The sequence below is a fragment of the Mus caroli genome, unplaced genomic scaffold (genome assembly GCF_978045245.1).
Source record: "Mus caroli unplaced genomic scaffold, Mus_caroli_1 scaffold_2, whole genome shotgun sequence".
Lineage (NCBI taxonomy): Eukaryota > Metazoa > Chordata > Mammalia > Rodentia > Muridae > Mus > Mus caroli.
In genome coordinates, this window is record NW_028227257.1 from 58,818,091 (window position 1) to 58,834,595 (window position 16,505).

The 16,505-nt window shown below is 44.6% G+C and overlaps 1 protein-coding gene across 1 annotated transcript; it reads left to right on the forward strand.

Annotated features, from left to right (window-relative positions):
- The first annotated feature begins 451 nt into the window (after window positions 1–451).
- On the forward strand, window positions 452–15,120 carry LOC147005833 (microfibrillar-associated protein 1A). Its single transcript, XM_085834518.1, has 7 exons — window positions 452–631; window positions 4,435–4,972; window positions 6,697–6,805; window positions 6,899–7,059; window positions 9,391–9,550; window positions 12,096–12,185; window positions 12,269–15,120. Exons 1-7 carry the CDS (start codon window positions 553–555, stop codon window positions 12,449–12,451), a joined length of 1,320 nt encoding a protein of 439 aa, XP_085690644.1. The 5' UTR covers window positions 452–552; the 3' UTR covers window positions 12,452–15,120.
- The last annotated feature ends 1,385 nt before the right edge of the window (window positions 15,121–16,505 follow it).

Below are 16,505 nucleotides of genomic sequence, written 5' to 3' on the forward strand. Positions count from 1 at the left end.
CACTTCTAGCTTTTTTTTTTTCTTTTTTGGTTTTTCGAAACAGGGTTTCTCTGCGTAGCCCTGGCTGTCCTGGAACTCAACTCTGTGAGACCAGGCTAGCCTCGAACTCAGAAATCCGCCTGCCTCTGGCTCTTACTGGGATTGAAAGGGTGCGCCACCACTTTCGGCCACACTTCTAGCTTTAAACAATATGCACCAACAGTCTCTCCTAAAACATAATAAATAAAATCTTTAATCCGAACCTTCCTGGACCTTACCAAAACCCAAAAGAAACAACTGTCAGAAAGGAGGACCTTCCAGTTCTTAAGAGGTTGAAGACCAGAAAGTTGCCTAGGAAAGCTCACAAATTTGAGCCTAGCCCTTTAAGCGATCCGCGCAGAGCCGCCCTCCAATTACCCACAATCCTCTGTTATATACTTCCGGTTCCTCTCCCCCTACCGGAAGTTGTTTCTGTCTGTCAGTTGCGCAGCTGTGTCGGGCACAGCCAGTGGTCCTTGCTCTTCGTTGTTGGGATTGAGTCCGTTTTGGAGAGTCCCCGCGGCAGCCGTCACCATGTCGGTCCCAAGCGCACTCATGAAGCAGCCGCCCATCCAGTCTACGGCTGGGGCCGTCCCAGTTCGAAACGAGAAAGGTACGGGCTCCCCTCCCCTCCGGTTGGCTCTGACCTCTTTCATCCTGAGTATCTCTCAGACCTGCCTTACGCCGACCATGCCAGCTCGGCTGACCCTTAAAACCTAGCTGCAGTTTCTTCCTGCGTCCCGCCTAAAGTCACAGGTGGCGTAGAGATGGGGAAAGCGGGATCCACTTGCATCTACCTGATCGATTTAGTGAGGAGATCTCTCTCGAAATATAAAGTAAAGGAGGCTGGAGAGGCAGATCAGCGGTTGAGAGGACATACTGCTCTACCACAGGGCGCAAGTTCAATAGCCAGCAGCCACGTCAGGCGACTCAACAACCACCTGGGACCCCAAGTCTAGGGAAATCTGACACCTCTGGCCTCTGCCAGTACCTACACTTGTGCACATATCCACACATAGCATCCTTACAAATGATAATGATGATGATAATAATAATAATAATGCTACAGAGATGGCTCAACCATTAAAGGAGAGGCTCGGAGGCAGAACAGTAACAAAAATCAAAATATAAAAAAAAAGTGAGCTAGAGGCCTGTGTTGTGTGTTTCTTTTCACTGTTTTGTTTGGCCGGGTGGTGGTGGCGCATGCCTTTAATCCCAGCACTTGGGAGGCAGAGGCAGGCGGATTTCAGAGTTCGAGGCCAGCCTGGTCAACGAAGTGAGTTCCAGGGCAGCCAGAACTACACAGAGAAACCCTGTCTCGGGAAAAAAAAAAATTGTTTTGTTTGTTTATTTTTAAGTGTATGAATGCTTTGCTTCCATGCATGGATATGCACCATGTGGGTGCAGTACCCATAGAGGCCAGAGGAGGGCCTGGGGTCCTCTGGCACTGGAGTATCCACTACTACAGACTGCCATGCAGATGCTGGAAAATTGATCCAGGACCTCTGCATTAGCAGCAGAGCCTCTTAGCTGCTGAGCCACCTCTTGAGCTCCACCCTGTTTATGTTATAGAAGAGATCTCCCGATTCAGCACAAGAGCTAGAGGAAAAGGTAGAGCTGGCAAGTTAGAACAGAACATTAAGTTAGGTCATAAGGCTGCCATAGCACCGCAGAGGGAGAAGCTAGGAAGAGAGCTGCCCTTATTGTGCCTGAGGTCAGACCCCAAGCATCCACATAGAACACCTTGTGGGGAGAAGAGATGAGTTAGGACCTTTAGGCTTGATGGCTGGGCTAATAATAACTGAAACAGCAAGCAACAGGTTCAGTGAAAGGACCTGTCTGAAGAAAGTTGTAGAAAACAAAGAGAAAAAAAAAAAAGAAAGTTGTAGAAAACACCTAAGTGTGTGCATATACATTTAAGCAGTCAGTAGGCAGAAGCAGACAGCTCTGTGAGTTTGAAACCAGCTTGGTCATTGCCAGCCAGGTGTGCATAAAGAGACCCTGCCTCTGAAAAAATAAAAAACTAAAAAAAAGAAGGAAAGAAAGGTATTTGGGCTGGCAGATGGGTCTGTGGTTAAGGGCAATTGTTGCTCTTATAGAGGACTATGTGGCCCAGTCATCCATGACTCTAATTCCAGGGCATCTGAACTACTTTTCTGACTTTCTCAAACACCAGGCAATCCTATGTGGGGTCACCCAGGTGGCACTGGTTTTGAAGGTATGACCAGGTCATGAAGAATAGCTGAGGCTTAGCACTGTGAGAGGCCATGGAAGGCCATTGAGGAAAATGCAGCCTTAGTTGCAGTTAATGACCCAAGACTGAAGGGGTTATGCAAAAGGTTTAAGGCTTGGCACCATGAAGAGAGCCTATGAGAGGCTATTGTTGATACCTAGTTGCAGTGGAAGACCCCAGTGTATTGGAAATACCGGTGCCATGGGATGATCACCAAGAACAGCAGCGGCAGTGGAGTGGATCAACCTGAGCTTAGAGTGCTACAGAGGGCAGCAGTCCTTTGGAGTAGCCCACAAGGTCTGTGTAGATCCTAGACATTGGAACAAGAAGCTGTAATGTTGAAGTTGCCTTGGAGGCCCCAAGATGTTTGAGATGCCAGAGCTGTAAGTTATCTGCTGAGAAAAACTAGTAACACAGTGGAAACAGCCCAGGAAAATTTGGTTTGTTGTAGTCAACACAGATGATAAAGGAGTTGGAGATCTTAAGACAGCTTTGACATCAGCCTTAGAGATGCACAGTTTGGAGTTTGCCCAGCTGGTTTCATGTCTTGCTTTGGGAATTACAGTTAAGTGGTTAGTTAAATCTCCTCAGAGACTTTGGACTTGGGACTTTTAACATCGTTGAAACTGCTGTAGACTTTGGAGGGGGGCTTTAGAAGTTGGGTTAAATGTATTTTTATTTTGCTATGTTTAGGTATGGCGCCATAGACTCATTTTGGATAAGCCTATGGGGCCAGAGAGTGGAATGTGATGGTTTGTATATGCTTGGCCCAGGGTGGGGAACTATTTGGAAGTGTGGTCTTGTTGGAGCAGGTGTGTCACTGTGGACATGGCCTTTAAGACCCTACTCCTAGCTGTCGGGAATCCAGTCTTCCACTAGCAGCCTTCAAATGGAGAAGTTGGACACTCAGCTCTGTCTGCACTGTGCCCACCCGGATGCTGCCAGGCTTGCTCTTGCCTTGATGATAATGGGCTGAGCCTCTGACCCTGTGAGCCAGCCCCAATTAAATGTTGCCCTTAGGGGGGTAGTGGAGGTGCATGCCTTTAATCCCAGCACTTGGGAGACAGCGGCAGGCAGATTTCTGAGTTTGAAGCTAGCCTGCTATACAGAGTGAATTCCTTTACAGAGGACATCCAGGGCTACACAGAGAAACCCTGTATCAGGAAAAAAAAAAAATCGTCATCTTAAGATTTGCATTGGTCCTAGTGTCTGTTCACAGCAGTAAAACCCTGTCCAAGGGAGGAAAAATTGTGAGTGATAATTTAGTTTTATGATCCCACTTAAATTACTCTTTTTTTTTTTTTTTTTTTCAAGACAGGGTTTCTCTGTGTAGCCCTGGCTGTCCTGGAACTCACTTTGTAGACCAGGCTGGCCTTAAACTCAGAAATCCACCTGCCTCTGCCTCCCGAGTGCTGAGATCAAAGGCGTGCGCCACCATGCCCAGCTAAATTACTCTTGTTAATCTGCTGGGCACTGTTATACAGTATTTGTTTGATAAGTATGTGTTTGTTACTCTTCAATTGCTGTGATAAAAAAACACCATGACCGAGGCAATTTATAGAAGGCAGAGTTTTATTTGGGCTTATGATTTCAGAGGATTGGAGTGCAGGAAGGTAGATCAAGACATGGCAGCAGGAAGAAGAAGCTCCAGGCTCATATGTTGAAGTGCAACCATGGAGCAGACAGACAGAGGACACTCAGGCACTATAGTAGGAATCAGTAGGAATGGTGCATGGCTTTGAAACCTCAAAGGTCACCCCTGATGACATGCTTCCTCTGCAAGGCTGTACCTCCTGTCCCTACCCAAAGAGCTATGAACCAAGTGGTCAAAGAGCCAAGCCTATGGGGGACATTGTCGTTAAATCCCCACTGAGTGTTGAGATGACGTAGCATGAATGTATGGGGGTAGGGGGTGGCTTCTGCACTTTGACTATTCACATTCCTCTATCTCATTGTTCCCCAAGGTACCTCTTGATGTCCTGGTGTTAGTATTCATAAAACAACTTCTCACACCGTAGACTTTATAAGAAAGCAGTGAGAGGTGACTGTGTGGTTGGAGAATGGCTGTCATATGCTCCTTAGTCTCTTGACAATCAGGAATGCAGAGTTCTATCTGCCAAAGCCAAGAGGTGGAGGGAGTTAGGGAAGAGGATACTGAAACATATATTATCTTTCTTGACCAGGTGAGATCTCAATGGAAAAGGTGAAGGTGAAACGATATGTGTCCGGAAAGAGACCAGATTATGCCCCTATGGAGTCCTCAGATGAAGAGGATGAAGAATTTCAGTTCATCAAGAAAGCCAAGGAACAAGAAGCCGAGCCTGAGGAACAGGAGGAGGACTCATCCAGTGACCCCCGACTCCGGCGGTTACAGAACCGCATCAGTGAAGATGTGGAAGAGCGATTGGCTCGACACAGAAAGATCGTGGAACCTGAAGTAGTGGGAGAGAGCGACTCAGAAGTAGAAGGGGATGCTTGGCGCCTGGAACGGGAAGATAGCAGTGAGGAAGAGGAGGAAGAGATTGACGATGAAGAAATTGAGCGGCGCCGTGGCATGATGCGTCAGCGAGCACAGGAGAGGAAAAATGAAGAGATGGAAGTCATGGAGGTGGAAGATGAAGGGCGCTCTGGGGAGGAGTCTGAGTCAGAGTCTGAGTATGAGGAGTACACAGACAGTGAGGATGAAATGGAGCCTCGACTTAAGCCTGTCTTCATTCGAAAGTAAGTACCTGCCAGACCTGCTGAGCCAGGCTCAAACTCCCAGAACTCAGTAGGTTCGGCCAGCAGGGACTGTTACTTCAAGGCCAGCTTAGGCTACAGAGTTGCTTCAAGACAAGCCTGGACAACTTAAGAAAACCCTCTGATTCTCAAAGAGGAACCAGGACATATGATAGTCCACCATGTGGTTGCTGGAATTTGAACTCCGGGCCATCAGAAGAGCAGTCGGGTGCTCTTACTCACTGAGCCATCTTGCCAGCCCGTTATAGATGGTTTTGAGCCACCATGTAGTTGGTGGGAATTGAACTCAGGATCTGGAAAAGCAGAGATGGCTCTTAACCTCTGAGCCATATCTCTCCAGTCCAGCTAATCCACTGTCTATGAGTTTTTGATTTATTTTAGTGGTACTAGAGACGAAACCCATGCATATGTTAGGAAAGTACTTTAACACATCTCCAGGGAAAGTCATGTTTGAATACCAGGCATGCACTCAGTTGACAGACAGACATAATAGTCAAGACAACCAAACACATGAAAAATTTTAAAGTTTTATTGTTTTAAATAATGATAGTAGCCAGGTGAGGTGGCACATCCCAGCACTTGGGAGGCAGGGGCAGGCAGATTTCTGAGTTCAAGGCCAGCCTGGTCTACAAAGGGCATTCCAGGAGAGCCAGGGCTTAACATAGAAACCCTGTCTCAAAAAAACCAAAAAAAAAAAAAGATAGTAATGAATAAAAGAGGAGATGAAATGGCTAAGTAGTAGAGCACTTGTCTCATGTGTACCAAATCCAGGGTTCAAATCCCATTACCAGGAGGTGGAGAAGAAGCCATGCTCTATTTAGGGACAGCAGTAACAGCTCAGTTGGTAAACTACTTGTTTAGCTGGGCACGGTGGTAATTGTTTGTAATCCTAACATTTTCAGATTTTGAGGCAGGAGGATTGCCATGAGGTTGAGACTACCCTGAACTATATAAAGGTGTTGTCAAAAACAAGCAAGCAAACAAGGTGGCTAGAAAGATTGGGCAGTGTTTAAAAGCACTAGTTGTCTCCAGATTCAATTCCCAACTCCCACATGGTTATTAACAGTATTTGTCTCCAGATTCAATTCTGAACACCCACGTTGCAAATAATAGCCATTTGTAACTCAGTTCCAGGGCATCCAGTGCCCTCTCCTGGCCTTGGTATGCATTAGAAAAAGAACTGGACATGGTGGTGCCCCGGCCTTAATGCCTGTACTCAGGAGGCAGGGGCAGGTGGATCTTTGTGTGCTCCAGTCCTCCGTGATTCACATAAGACATTCCCAGCCAGCCGGGGCTGTGAAATGAGACCCTGTCTCAAAAAAAAAGTGGAGAGCCGGGCAGGGTAGTACACACCTTTAATACCAGCACCCAGGATGCAGAGTCAGGTGGATTTCAGAGTTAGAGATCAGCCTGGTCTACAAAGTGAGTTCCAGGACAGCCAGGGCTATACAGAGAAACCCTGTCTAGAAAAAGAAAAATGAAATAAAAATGAAAAGGTATTACATTTAATAAAGGTTTTAATAAAGGTCAGGATTGTAACCCGTGTAACATACACAGAAGTGTGGATTCAGACTCAGTACTGGGGGAAAATAGAGCCAAGCTGCTTCCGGGTTTGAGCTTTCTGGGACGAGGACAGGAGTAGGTCTAGAGGCACACTGTGCCGTCGTCTGAGGACATCAGGATGTTAACAAGAGCTCTGTGTGCAGGAAGGATCGGGTGACAGTTCAGGAACGAGAAGCTGAAGCATTGAAACAGAAGGAACTGGAACAAGAAGCAAAACGCATGGCTGAGGAGCGGCGCAAGTACACCCTCAAGGTTGTGGGAGGGGCCTGGGTTGAGTGCAGGGGTCTGTGTCACGAGGTCATAGGAGAGAGAGAGCCCAGTAGCTGAATTGTTTTCCTCATCCAGATTGTAGAAGAAGAGACCAAGAAAGAGCTAGAGGAGAACAAGCGGTCCCTTGCCGCCCTGGATGCGCTCAATACTGATGATGAAAATGACGAGGAGGAGTACGAGGCGTGGAAAGTCCGTGAGCTCAAAAGAATCAAGCGGGAGAGAGAAGACCGAGAAGCGTGAGTGACTTGTGGGCGTAGGCTCGGTGCCTCGAATGGCACTGGTCCATCTGTGAACAGCTAAGACCCCTTTAGAAACATTACTGTTTTCTCATGCTGTGACTCAGAATGGAGTCGCTTGAAACAACAGTTCTGTGTCTTTCTCTGGTGTGTCGGACAGTTGATGGTGGCTTTCACACTAGACCCCTAATTTCTCTTTAGCTTCAGGTTTCTTCATACTGCACCTCTACTCAGAGTTAGAAACCAGTAAGGACTCCTGAGTCCTGGGTTGCAGAACTCAAATGTCACTTTTGTGACATGTTTATTAGTCAGATGGAGCCCCGGGGCAGCCCAGGAGTAAGGTGTGGAGAAGCAGATTCTACATGTAGGAGAGCAGAGCTGGGACCAAAAGCAAGTTCATGTCTGAGCTGCTAGCCACAAAGTGAAGCCATCACTCCATAACTGTCTTTATGTTACAGTTTCTGGTGTTCTTATTCTGGGTTTTTGTTTTCTGTTTTTCCTTCCTTTGAGGCAGGGTTCTTGGCTGTCTTATTGTGTAGTCCATGCTGACCTCAAACTCACAGAGATCCACCTCCCTCTACCCCTTTGTCCCTCTGCCTCTGCCTTCTGAGTGCTGGACTCAAAGGATTTTGCCTCCATTCCAGACTTCCAGAGATTTTCTAATTGTGTGTATATGTGTGCAGATGTGAATGGGTGCCTGTGGGATCCAGACCTGGGCATCATATCCATAATAGCTGGACTTATTCTTTGCCGTTATTTTTGTTGTTGTGTATTGAGCCCATGCTCAACTCTAACTTGTAGCCAGGGGTGACCTTGAGCCTCTGCTCCTCTGACTGCCTGCTAAGTGCTACCTATAATTATGTCTGGCCCCACAAGGCCATAAGGAATCGGTGAGGGGAGAAGGGGAGTCTCTCAGCTCTGACTGACGAGCAGTCAGGTGCTTCTCTCTTTCTGCAGGTTTCACCAAATGCAGACTAATATTATACAGCTTGTTTGACGTTTCTTCACATGTCCATGCTTACAAGTTCAGTCAGAACTAGAAAGCACAAGCAGACCAGATTTTATTTTCATTATCAGCTCTATAACTCCAACTTAAACAATCTAAAGAATGTCTCCTCCAAAGCAAACACGCTAATTATATGACAGCCTGCTTGTGGGCTGACAGTGTTTGCAGTTTTAAAGCACTCCAGACAAACAGAAGATATCTGAACCAGTCTTTTTATGAATTAGCAAATGCTAATACCTAACTTATTATATCATTGCATCATCTATGCTAAAAAGTAAGAAAAATTATCTTATTTACTGAGTTGTATTCCTCCAGTGGTATACCCTGTGTCACCCCCTATCTTTAAACTACACTTTCAGAGAGCTCTAAATGTAATGTAAAAGGGGGCCTTGAACCTGTATCCTAGTCTCCTGGCCAGTCTGAGTTTTTCAGTTGGCTCTGTTTGTCCTGTAGCAGTTACACTGTTTGAGTTGATTAGTGATAGATACCTCAAGAAGATTCATGAAGTAATGACCTTATTTAGGAATTCTTACTGCTGCTTGTCTGTGTTTAATGATCTCTAGGACAAGTTTGTAAGACTTTTTCTAGAAAGACTTAACCATATTTTCTCAGGAAATGACATAAAATGAATCACAATAAAGAAAGCCCCCAAGAATCCAAAGTGCAGAGATCATACTCTAAAGTGAGAGACAGAATGACAGCCAACGCAGCATTTGGCTCGGCTTTGCTGGCACTTTGTCAGCGGTGCTGGATACATGACTGTGCCACCCAAGTTTATGTGATGCAATTTATGTGATGCAAGGGAGAGGGACCAAGGCTTCAAGCACCCTGTGGAAGTGCTGCAGAACTGAGCCACGTCCCTAACCCTTGTGTTAAACATCAGTGTAAAATTAGACATACACATATTTTTTCTGAGCAAGAGGATATGACTTCCCTTTTTCCCAGCCTAATGTTTAAACCCTGCTATACTTAATGTTGATAATCCTTAATTTGTGATGTGATAGTATGCTTATGAAGGATTATAAGCAGAGTCTTACCAGTTATTGTGAATTCATTCTCATTTTGTTTTAAAAGCTAAGATATTTGAAAGAAGACTGAATTTGTATTGTAGAGTCAAGTAGTAACAATATGTCTGCACTATAATACTATAGTTGGAGATGAGGCATGAAGTAGAGACTTGCAGGCCTGCCACTTATCAGATCTGCTATGAATGATGAAGTGAGTGAGTGAATGAAATGGCTGAAAGAAGATGGACCATTATGTAGTCTTGAGCTATGTGGACTGTCTGAATTTGGAAAACACTCCTACTTCTGCTCTCTGGACAGGCTTGAAAAGGAGAAAGCAGAAATTGAACGCATGAGAAACCTGACTGAGGAAGAAAGGCGGGCAGAGCTTCGGGCAAATGGCAAAGTCATTACCAACAAAGCTGTTAAAGGCAAATACAAGTTTCTACAGAAGTATTATCACCGCGGTGCCTTCTTCATGGTAAGTGCAAGGAGGGTCAGACAACTGGGCACTAGGAATAACTTGGAGGCACCTGTGACCTTCCCTCATAGTCATCTTCATGTGCAGACTGAGATCTGTGCTACTAAGTTACCAAAACCAAAGCCCCAGTAGGACACTTTACATAGTAGGCTTACAGTTTTGTGTTGGGCCACATTTGTAGCTGTCCTGAGGCCACATTGTAGCTGTCCACGGTAAAACACTTTGAGTCCTTTTCCCTGGAATAAGAATACCCTTACCTAGAATAAATACCATTGGCATTACTTTTGCTTTTGGCCTTAGAAGAACTTAAGCATAGCAGAAAGCATTACCAAGGAAGCAGCAAGAACCAACAGCTGCCTTGTTTTAAAGTCAGCTCTCAGACAGAGATGGTGAATGACACTGAGGTCCTGAGGCTGTGACCTCTATACCCAATAGCCAGGTCCTCTAACCTCTCAGAAATCATGTCACAGCCAAACAAATATTACTTAGATGAAAACCAAGCTCTCCTCATCTGGAAGAGGAGTAAAATTAAAGTAGTTTTGAGATTAAATTATTTTCAGAAAAGGGAAAAGTCATTAATTCACAAACCTGTTAAACTAAGCCAGGCATGGTGGTACATGCCTCTATTATCAGCTGAGGCAGAAACTGGAGTATCTCTGTGAGTCTGAGGCCAGCATGGTCTACTAAGTGAGTTGTAGAAAGGCCAGTGCTACATAGTAAGACCCTGTATCAAACAAAAAACCCTGTTAAATTGTGCTACATTCACAATGTCCAAAGCTGTGTTACAGTCCTGGCTCTTAGAGAATCAAGAGTTTAAGACTACCCTCCTCGGTGCTGGAGAGATGGCTCAGCGGTTAAGAGCACTGACTGCTCTTCCAGAGGTCCTGAGTTCAATTCCCAGCAACCACATGGTGACTCACAACCATCTCTAATGGGATCCGATGCCCTCCTCTGGTCTGTCTGAAGACAGCGACTGTGTACTAAAATAAATTAAATAAATAAATCTTAGGGAAAAAAAAGACAACCCTCCTCTGCTGGCACCTGGTTATTGTCTCAGCCTCTCAGTGGGCCAAGGCAGAAAGGAAGCAGTTTCTAGGCCTGCTTAAGATACAGCTTGGGCATAAATGTGCAGCTAACAGAGAAGCATGAGGGCACTGTGAGGATTTTGAAAGGCAGATGTTACTTGTTGTCAGAGATTGAAAGAGTCACATGGAACTAGGATTATACCATTGACAGAACACTTGTGTAGAATGTGCAGATAGTCTATCCCTAGAACCACAAAGACAAGGTCATGCATGTGTGGAATCCCAGCTCTTTGGAGGCAGAAAAAGGGGAATTGGGAGTCCAAAGATCCAAGGTTATTTATCAGGTCCCACCAAAGTCTAGGCTAGGTGAGGCCCACTTTTTTTTCTCTCTGTACTGGCTGACCTTCACCTTGCTAAGTAGACCAGGCTACTCTTGAACACCTAGAGATCCACGGGCCACTATCTCTCCTAGGATTAAAGGCTCTGCAGCCACATCAGGCAAGAATAAACAAGAATAGAGCACAGAAGACTACTAGCATTAGTGGCACACACGTGCACTCAGCACTCAGGATGCAAGTAGAAAGAGCGATGTGAGTTCCACATCGACCTGGCCATCCCTATCATAATAATCACTACCTATCTTGAACTACATTTCTCTTTCTTTTTTGATTCATTTATTTAATATATGTCAGTACACTATAGCTATCTTCAGACACACGAGGAAAGTGCATTGGATCTCATTACAGATGGTTGTGAGCCACCATGTGGTTGCTGGGAATTGAACTCTGGACTTCTTTAAAATCAGTCAGTGACATTTTCTTAGGAAGCCAGAAATATAATGGGTGAAGTCATCCTAACATTTCCCAGTCAGATTATTTTCCTGCTTTACTATAAGTAAAAGCATCATTGTCTCAATGATCTCGATTCAGATCTGAGTATCTCCTGTATACTCATTTACCCACATCTTAGGAACTATTCACCTAAACTCTAGAATTTGGTTTTCCTTAAGAAAACTCTAAAGCTGGGCGTGGTGGCGCACGCCTCTAATCCCAGCACTGGGGAGGCAGAAGCAGGTGGATTTGAGTTTGAGGCCAGCCTGGTCTACAACATGAGTTCCAGGACAGCCAGGGCTATACCAGGCTGGCCTAGAAACTCAGAAATCTGCCTACCTCTGCCTCCCCAGTGCTGGGATTAAAGGCATGCGCCACCACGCCCGGCTTTTTAAGAATTATGTGGATGGGAGTTCTGCCTTTATGTAAAGGGACACATGCAAAGAACTAGAGATTTAGGAAGCCTACAAGTTGAAGCTGCATCGATTCACTGTGTTCACTGTGTTCAGCTGAGCCCAGTGAACGAGGAACAGAGCAGGCTTTCAGGAAGCAGCAGTGTGAGGAAAACACCATCTTCCCAACCAAGATCCAAGCTCTTGGAGAAGGCTCACTGCCCTGTGATTCTCTCTGTGGTTTTGTGTTGCATGAGTGAGAAGTAAAGCCACAGACTGATGAGATTCTTTTCCACAGGATGAGGATGAAGAAGTCTACAAGAGAGATTTTAGTGCACCTACACTTGAGGACCATTTCAACAAAACCATTCTTCCTAAAGTCATGCAGGTATGGGGATTCTCAGTAAGAGAAAACAGACCTGGGGCCGGGCATGGGATGATTGGTGTTGTAATGATCCATCCCTTTTTCAGGTCAAGAATTTTGGACGGTCTGGTCGTACCAAGTACACCCACCTTGTGGATCAAGATACCACTTCCTTTGACTCTGCATGGGGCCAAGAGAGTGCCCAGAACACAAAATTCTTTAAACAAAAGGCAGCAGGGGTACGAGATGTATTTGAGCGACCATCTGCCAAGAAGAGGAAAACCACCTAGTCTTCAGCTTATTCCAGCTGTGGGACACAAGGGGATCTGGTCAATTCTCTTGAACCATTATTTACATGGTTCTTGTATAGAGCTTTCCAGACTTGCGGCCCTAACTTGTGTTTGAAGGTGCTTTCGAAGAGGTTTGGACTCACACCGAGAAACCCACAGAAAAGCACTAACCAAGTAGGCTAGAGGCTTCCAGCTTAAAACCATTCCTTAGAAATCTTAGGTTTCTCACCTTGGCTTCCCACATTGACTTGGGACTATTCTGAGTGTGTTTATCCAGCCTGGATCAGATACCTGGACACATGGATGGCGCATTCTTTCTTTCTTTCTTTCTTTTTTTCTTTTACATTATTTCTTCCTTAGGGTTAGGAGTAGGCTATCAGGAAATCCAAGCTCAGTCTAACCTGTTTTTGCATTTGTGGTGTTGAATCTACATATCTATACATTTCTTAGTAAATATACTTTTTGGTGTGTGTGTGTGTAAGAGAGAGGAACTGCATACTAAAAACATTTTTACTATAATATTAGAAACAAATGTCTAATCCAGTGAACAGAGCGGCACATGCCTTCAGTCCCCACACCAGAAGTTAGGGACCCATGAAGATCTCTCACTCAAGGCCAGCCCTAACTACCCAGTGGGCCCTGTCTCAAAAAGAAAAAAGAATTGTAGTAACTAAAAGTCTACCTTGGTAGGTTACACACACCTGTAATCCCAACACTTGGGAGGTAGAAGCAGGAAAATGAAGAATTCACTCATCCAAAGTGGACATGGTGGCAGACACCTTTAATCCCAGCATCAGGAGGCAGAGACAGGCTGATCTGAGTTTAAGGCCAGTCTTGTCTACAGAGTAAGATCTGGGATTTCCAGGACTACACAGAGAAACCTTGTCTCAGTCATTTTAAACTACATAGTTCAGGGCCTTCCCGCACTCTATACGACTGTCTTAAAATACAAAACAAACAGTATAGCAGGTAAATTGGCCCATTTTTTATTTATTTATTTTTTTTGTTATTTTTGTTTTTCATTCCAGGTTTTTTCTGTGCAGCCCTGAGCATATTCTTTTCTCTCTTCCATATCAAAATTGGAACCCAGGGCTTTGTAAATACTAGCCAAGTGTTCTATTATTGAAATATATCACTGGTTCTTTTTGTTTGTTTGTTTGTTTTGTTTGTTTGTTTGTTTGTTTTTGGAGACAGGGTTTCTCTGTATAGCTCTGTATAGCTCTGGCTGGAATGCACTCTGTAGACCAGGCTGGCCTCGAACTCAGAAATCCGCCTGCCTCTGTCTCCCCAGTGCTGGGATTAAAGGTGTGTGCTACCACGCCCGGCTTCACTGGTTCTTTTCGTGTGTGTGTGTGTGTGTGTGTTTTAAAATAAAAGCTTCACTAAACTACTCCTGCAGCTCTTGAAGTTGAGAAGCCCTGCCTACAAGTCTTAGCAACCTGAGTTTGATCCCAGAGATGGACATAGCAGTAGATAACTCAGTCTGACAACCGCAAATTGACCTCTGACTTCCATATGTATTCCATGGAATGTATGAATTAGTGTTCACATGAGATGTATTTAAAAAGCAAAGTGTTAAAAAAAAAAAAAAAAACCACGGAGTGTGGTTGACCACACCTTTAATCCCTGCACTGGGGAGGCAGAGGCAGGTGAATCTCTGAGTTTGAGACTATCCTGGTCTACAGAGTGAGTTCCAGGATGCCCAGCGCTAAAACAGAAATCCTGCTTCAAAACACCAAAAAATAATGACGATAATAGTAATAAACTTGTGTTCCTGCCATTAAAATGGGAACCAAGTCTAGGACCTTGTATATACTAGGCAAGTACTGAACCAGATTGTCTTCCAGGCCCTTGCCAGTTCATATTTTGATCATCTTTTGATCTCTGAAACAAACTCAGACATTAGAGAGTAATTAAGTAGTACCCAGATCTTTTTATTCTATGTGCAAATTCAAATGTTTTCCTTTTTTTTTTTTTGTTTTTTTTGAGACAGGGTTTCTCTGTGTAGCCCTGGCTGCTCTGGAGCTCACTCTGTAGTCCAGGCTGCCCTGGAACTCACTCTGTAGAGCAGGCTGGCCTCGAACACAGAGATCCACATGTTTTTAAATCTTAGTTTTTAACTTTCCACTTGCTGGGAATCAAACTTGAGTCCTCTGGAAGAGAAGCCAGTGCTCTTACCCTCTGAGCAAACTCAGATTTATTTGGTGGTCTCTGTTCTCTACCTTCTAGCCTTGTGTTCAACAATGACTTACACAATAGGACATGACTCTCTGAGTTCCATTGCCTACTAATCTTTCTTCTTTAGCTCAGGCATCAGATGAAAGAGAACTAATGGGCTAAGGAGCACTCCTCAGCTGTCAGGACTAAACTCTGTTAGCCGTGTAGTATTTCCAGAGTGACCACCATGCACAGAATGAAATCCATCCGCAGAGTGACTTTCCTTGATGACAGTAAAAATGCGAAGAGGGATGAAGACGTGGCTCAGCGATTAACTTTCTCTTCTAGAAAACCAGAGTTCTGTTCCTAATCCCACATTGGGCAACTTACAATCTGCTAGAACATCTATCACCAAGGAAATCTGAAGCCTCTGGCTTCTAAAACACCTGCTCTCATGAGCAGATAAACAGTTTAAAATAATAAAATCTTAAAAAAAAAACCAACAACAAAAACCCATGATTGGCCAGTAATACTCAACTGTTAGTCTCAACTACTTGAGATGCTGAAGGGGATCTCTTCAGAACAAGCCTGGACAATACAGTATAACTTCTCTTTAAAAAAATACCCAACCAGCCCCAGCTGGGCGTGGTGGCACATGCCTTTAATCCTAGCACTTGGGAGGCAGAGGCAGGTTGATTTCTGAGTTCCAGGACAGCCTGTTCTACAAAGTGAGTTCCAGGACAGCCAGAGCTAAACAGAAAAAAAAAAAAAAAAAAAAAAGGAATGGGTAAGGCCCTAGTTTTTATTCTTAGCACCTTAACCCCCTACAAGACCCACTGATAACCAAGCAGTTGTAGTACACATCTTTATGGAGGCAGAGGGAAGCAGAGTTTGAGGCTAGACTGGTCTATATAGTGGATTCTAGAACAGCCTGGGCTATAGAGAAACCCTGTCTCAGATGAAAGATAAATAATACCCACTCACAGGCTATCGACAAAGTGCCTATAATTATGTAACATGAAAGACATAAAAAATTACTAATAACAGTGAGCACTGAGCCAGATAGAGAGTACACAGAAGCTGAGGCAAAAGGGTTACAGTTTTAGACCATCTTCAGCTACATCTCAATCTCATGTGCGAATACTTGAGTGTGCATTCTTACCGGTGTATGGATGGGCTTAGGGAACTCAGAGGTCGGTGGTGGTGTTCCCTTAGTCACTCTAATTTTGTGTTTGGTGCTATGACCTTACAAAGCCTGAAGTTCCTGATTAGACCAAGCTGCCTTCTCAGCACAGCCCCCCAGTGCAGGGGTACAGGAACATCCCACCACTCCTGGATTTTTAGGGAGTTACTGGGAATCCAAACTCATTTTGCTTTTGAGGCAGGTACTTACTGAGTCATCTTGCCAGGCCTGATCCAACATTTTATTTTCTGTGTTCCCATTTCTAGAACCTAAGTGTTTATTCCAGTTGTTTGTAAATACGGTTGGTAACTTAAAAGCCCCAAAAACAGAAGCTAGCCTTTGATATTCATAAGCTATCCTGGAGTTAGTTGAAGCAGCTCTCAAGTTAGGGAGGGGTCTCAGATTGCAAACAACCTGGTTTATACAAGAACAGATCCAAGGGGGAAAGTGCACAAGCTATCCTAGAAACACATGCATTTGGATCTTTTGCAGAGGATCCAAATGTACTCTATATTGCCAAAAAAGAGCTAGTCAGATGAGTGATACTAACATACCACTTAGTATCTGCTGCTGAGAGCTGGCGAGATGACTTGGTAGAAAGGGGCACTTAAATTCGTTTCCCATGTGGTAGTTATTAGAAACACTATGGCAGTAGAGGAATCACACACACAATATAAGAGCCTGCATTTGAACATTAGGTACTTCTTTATACTG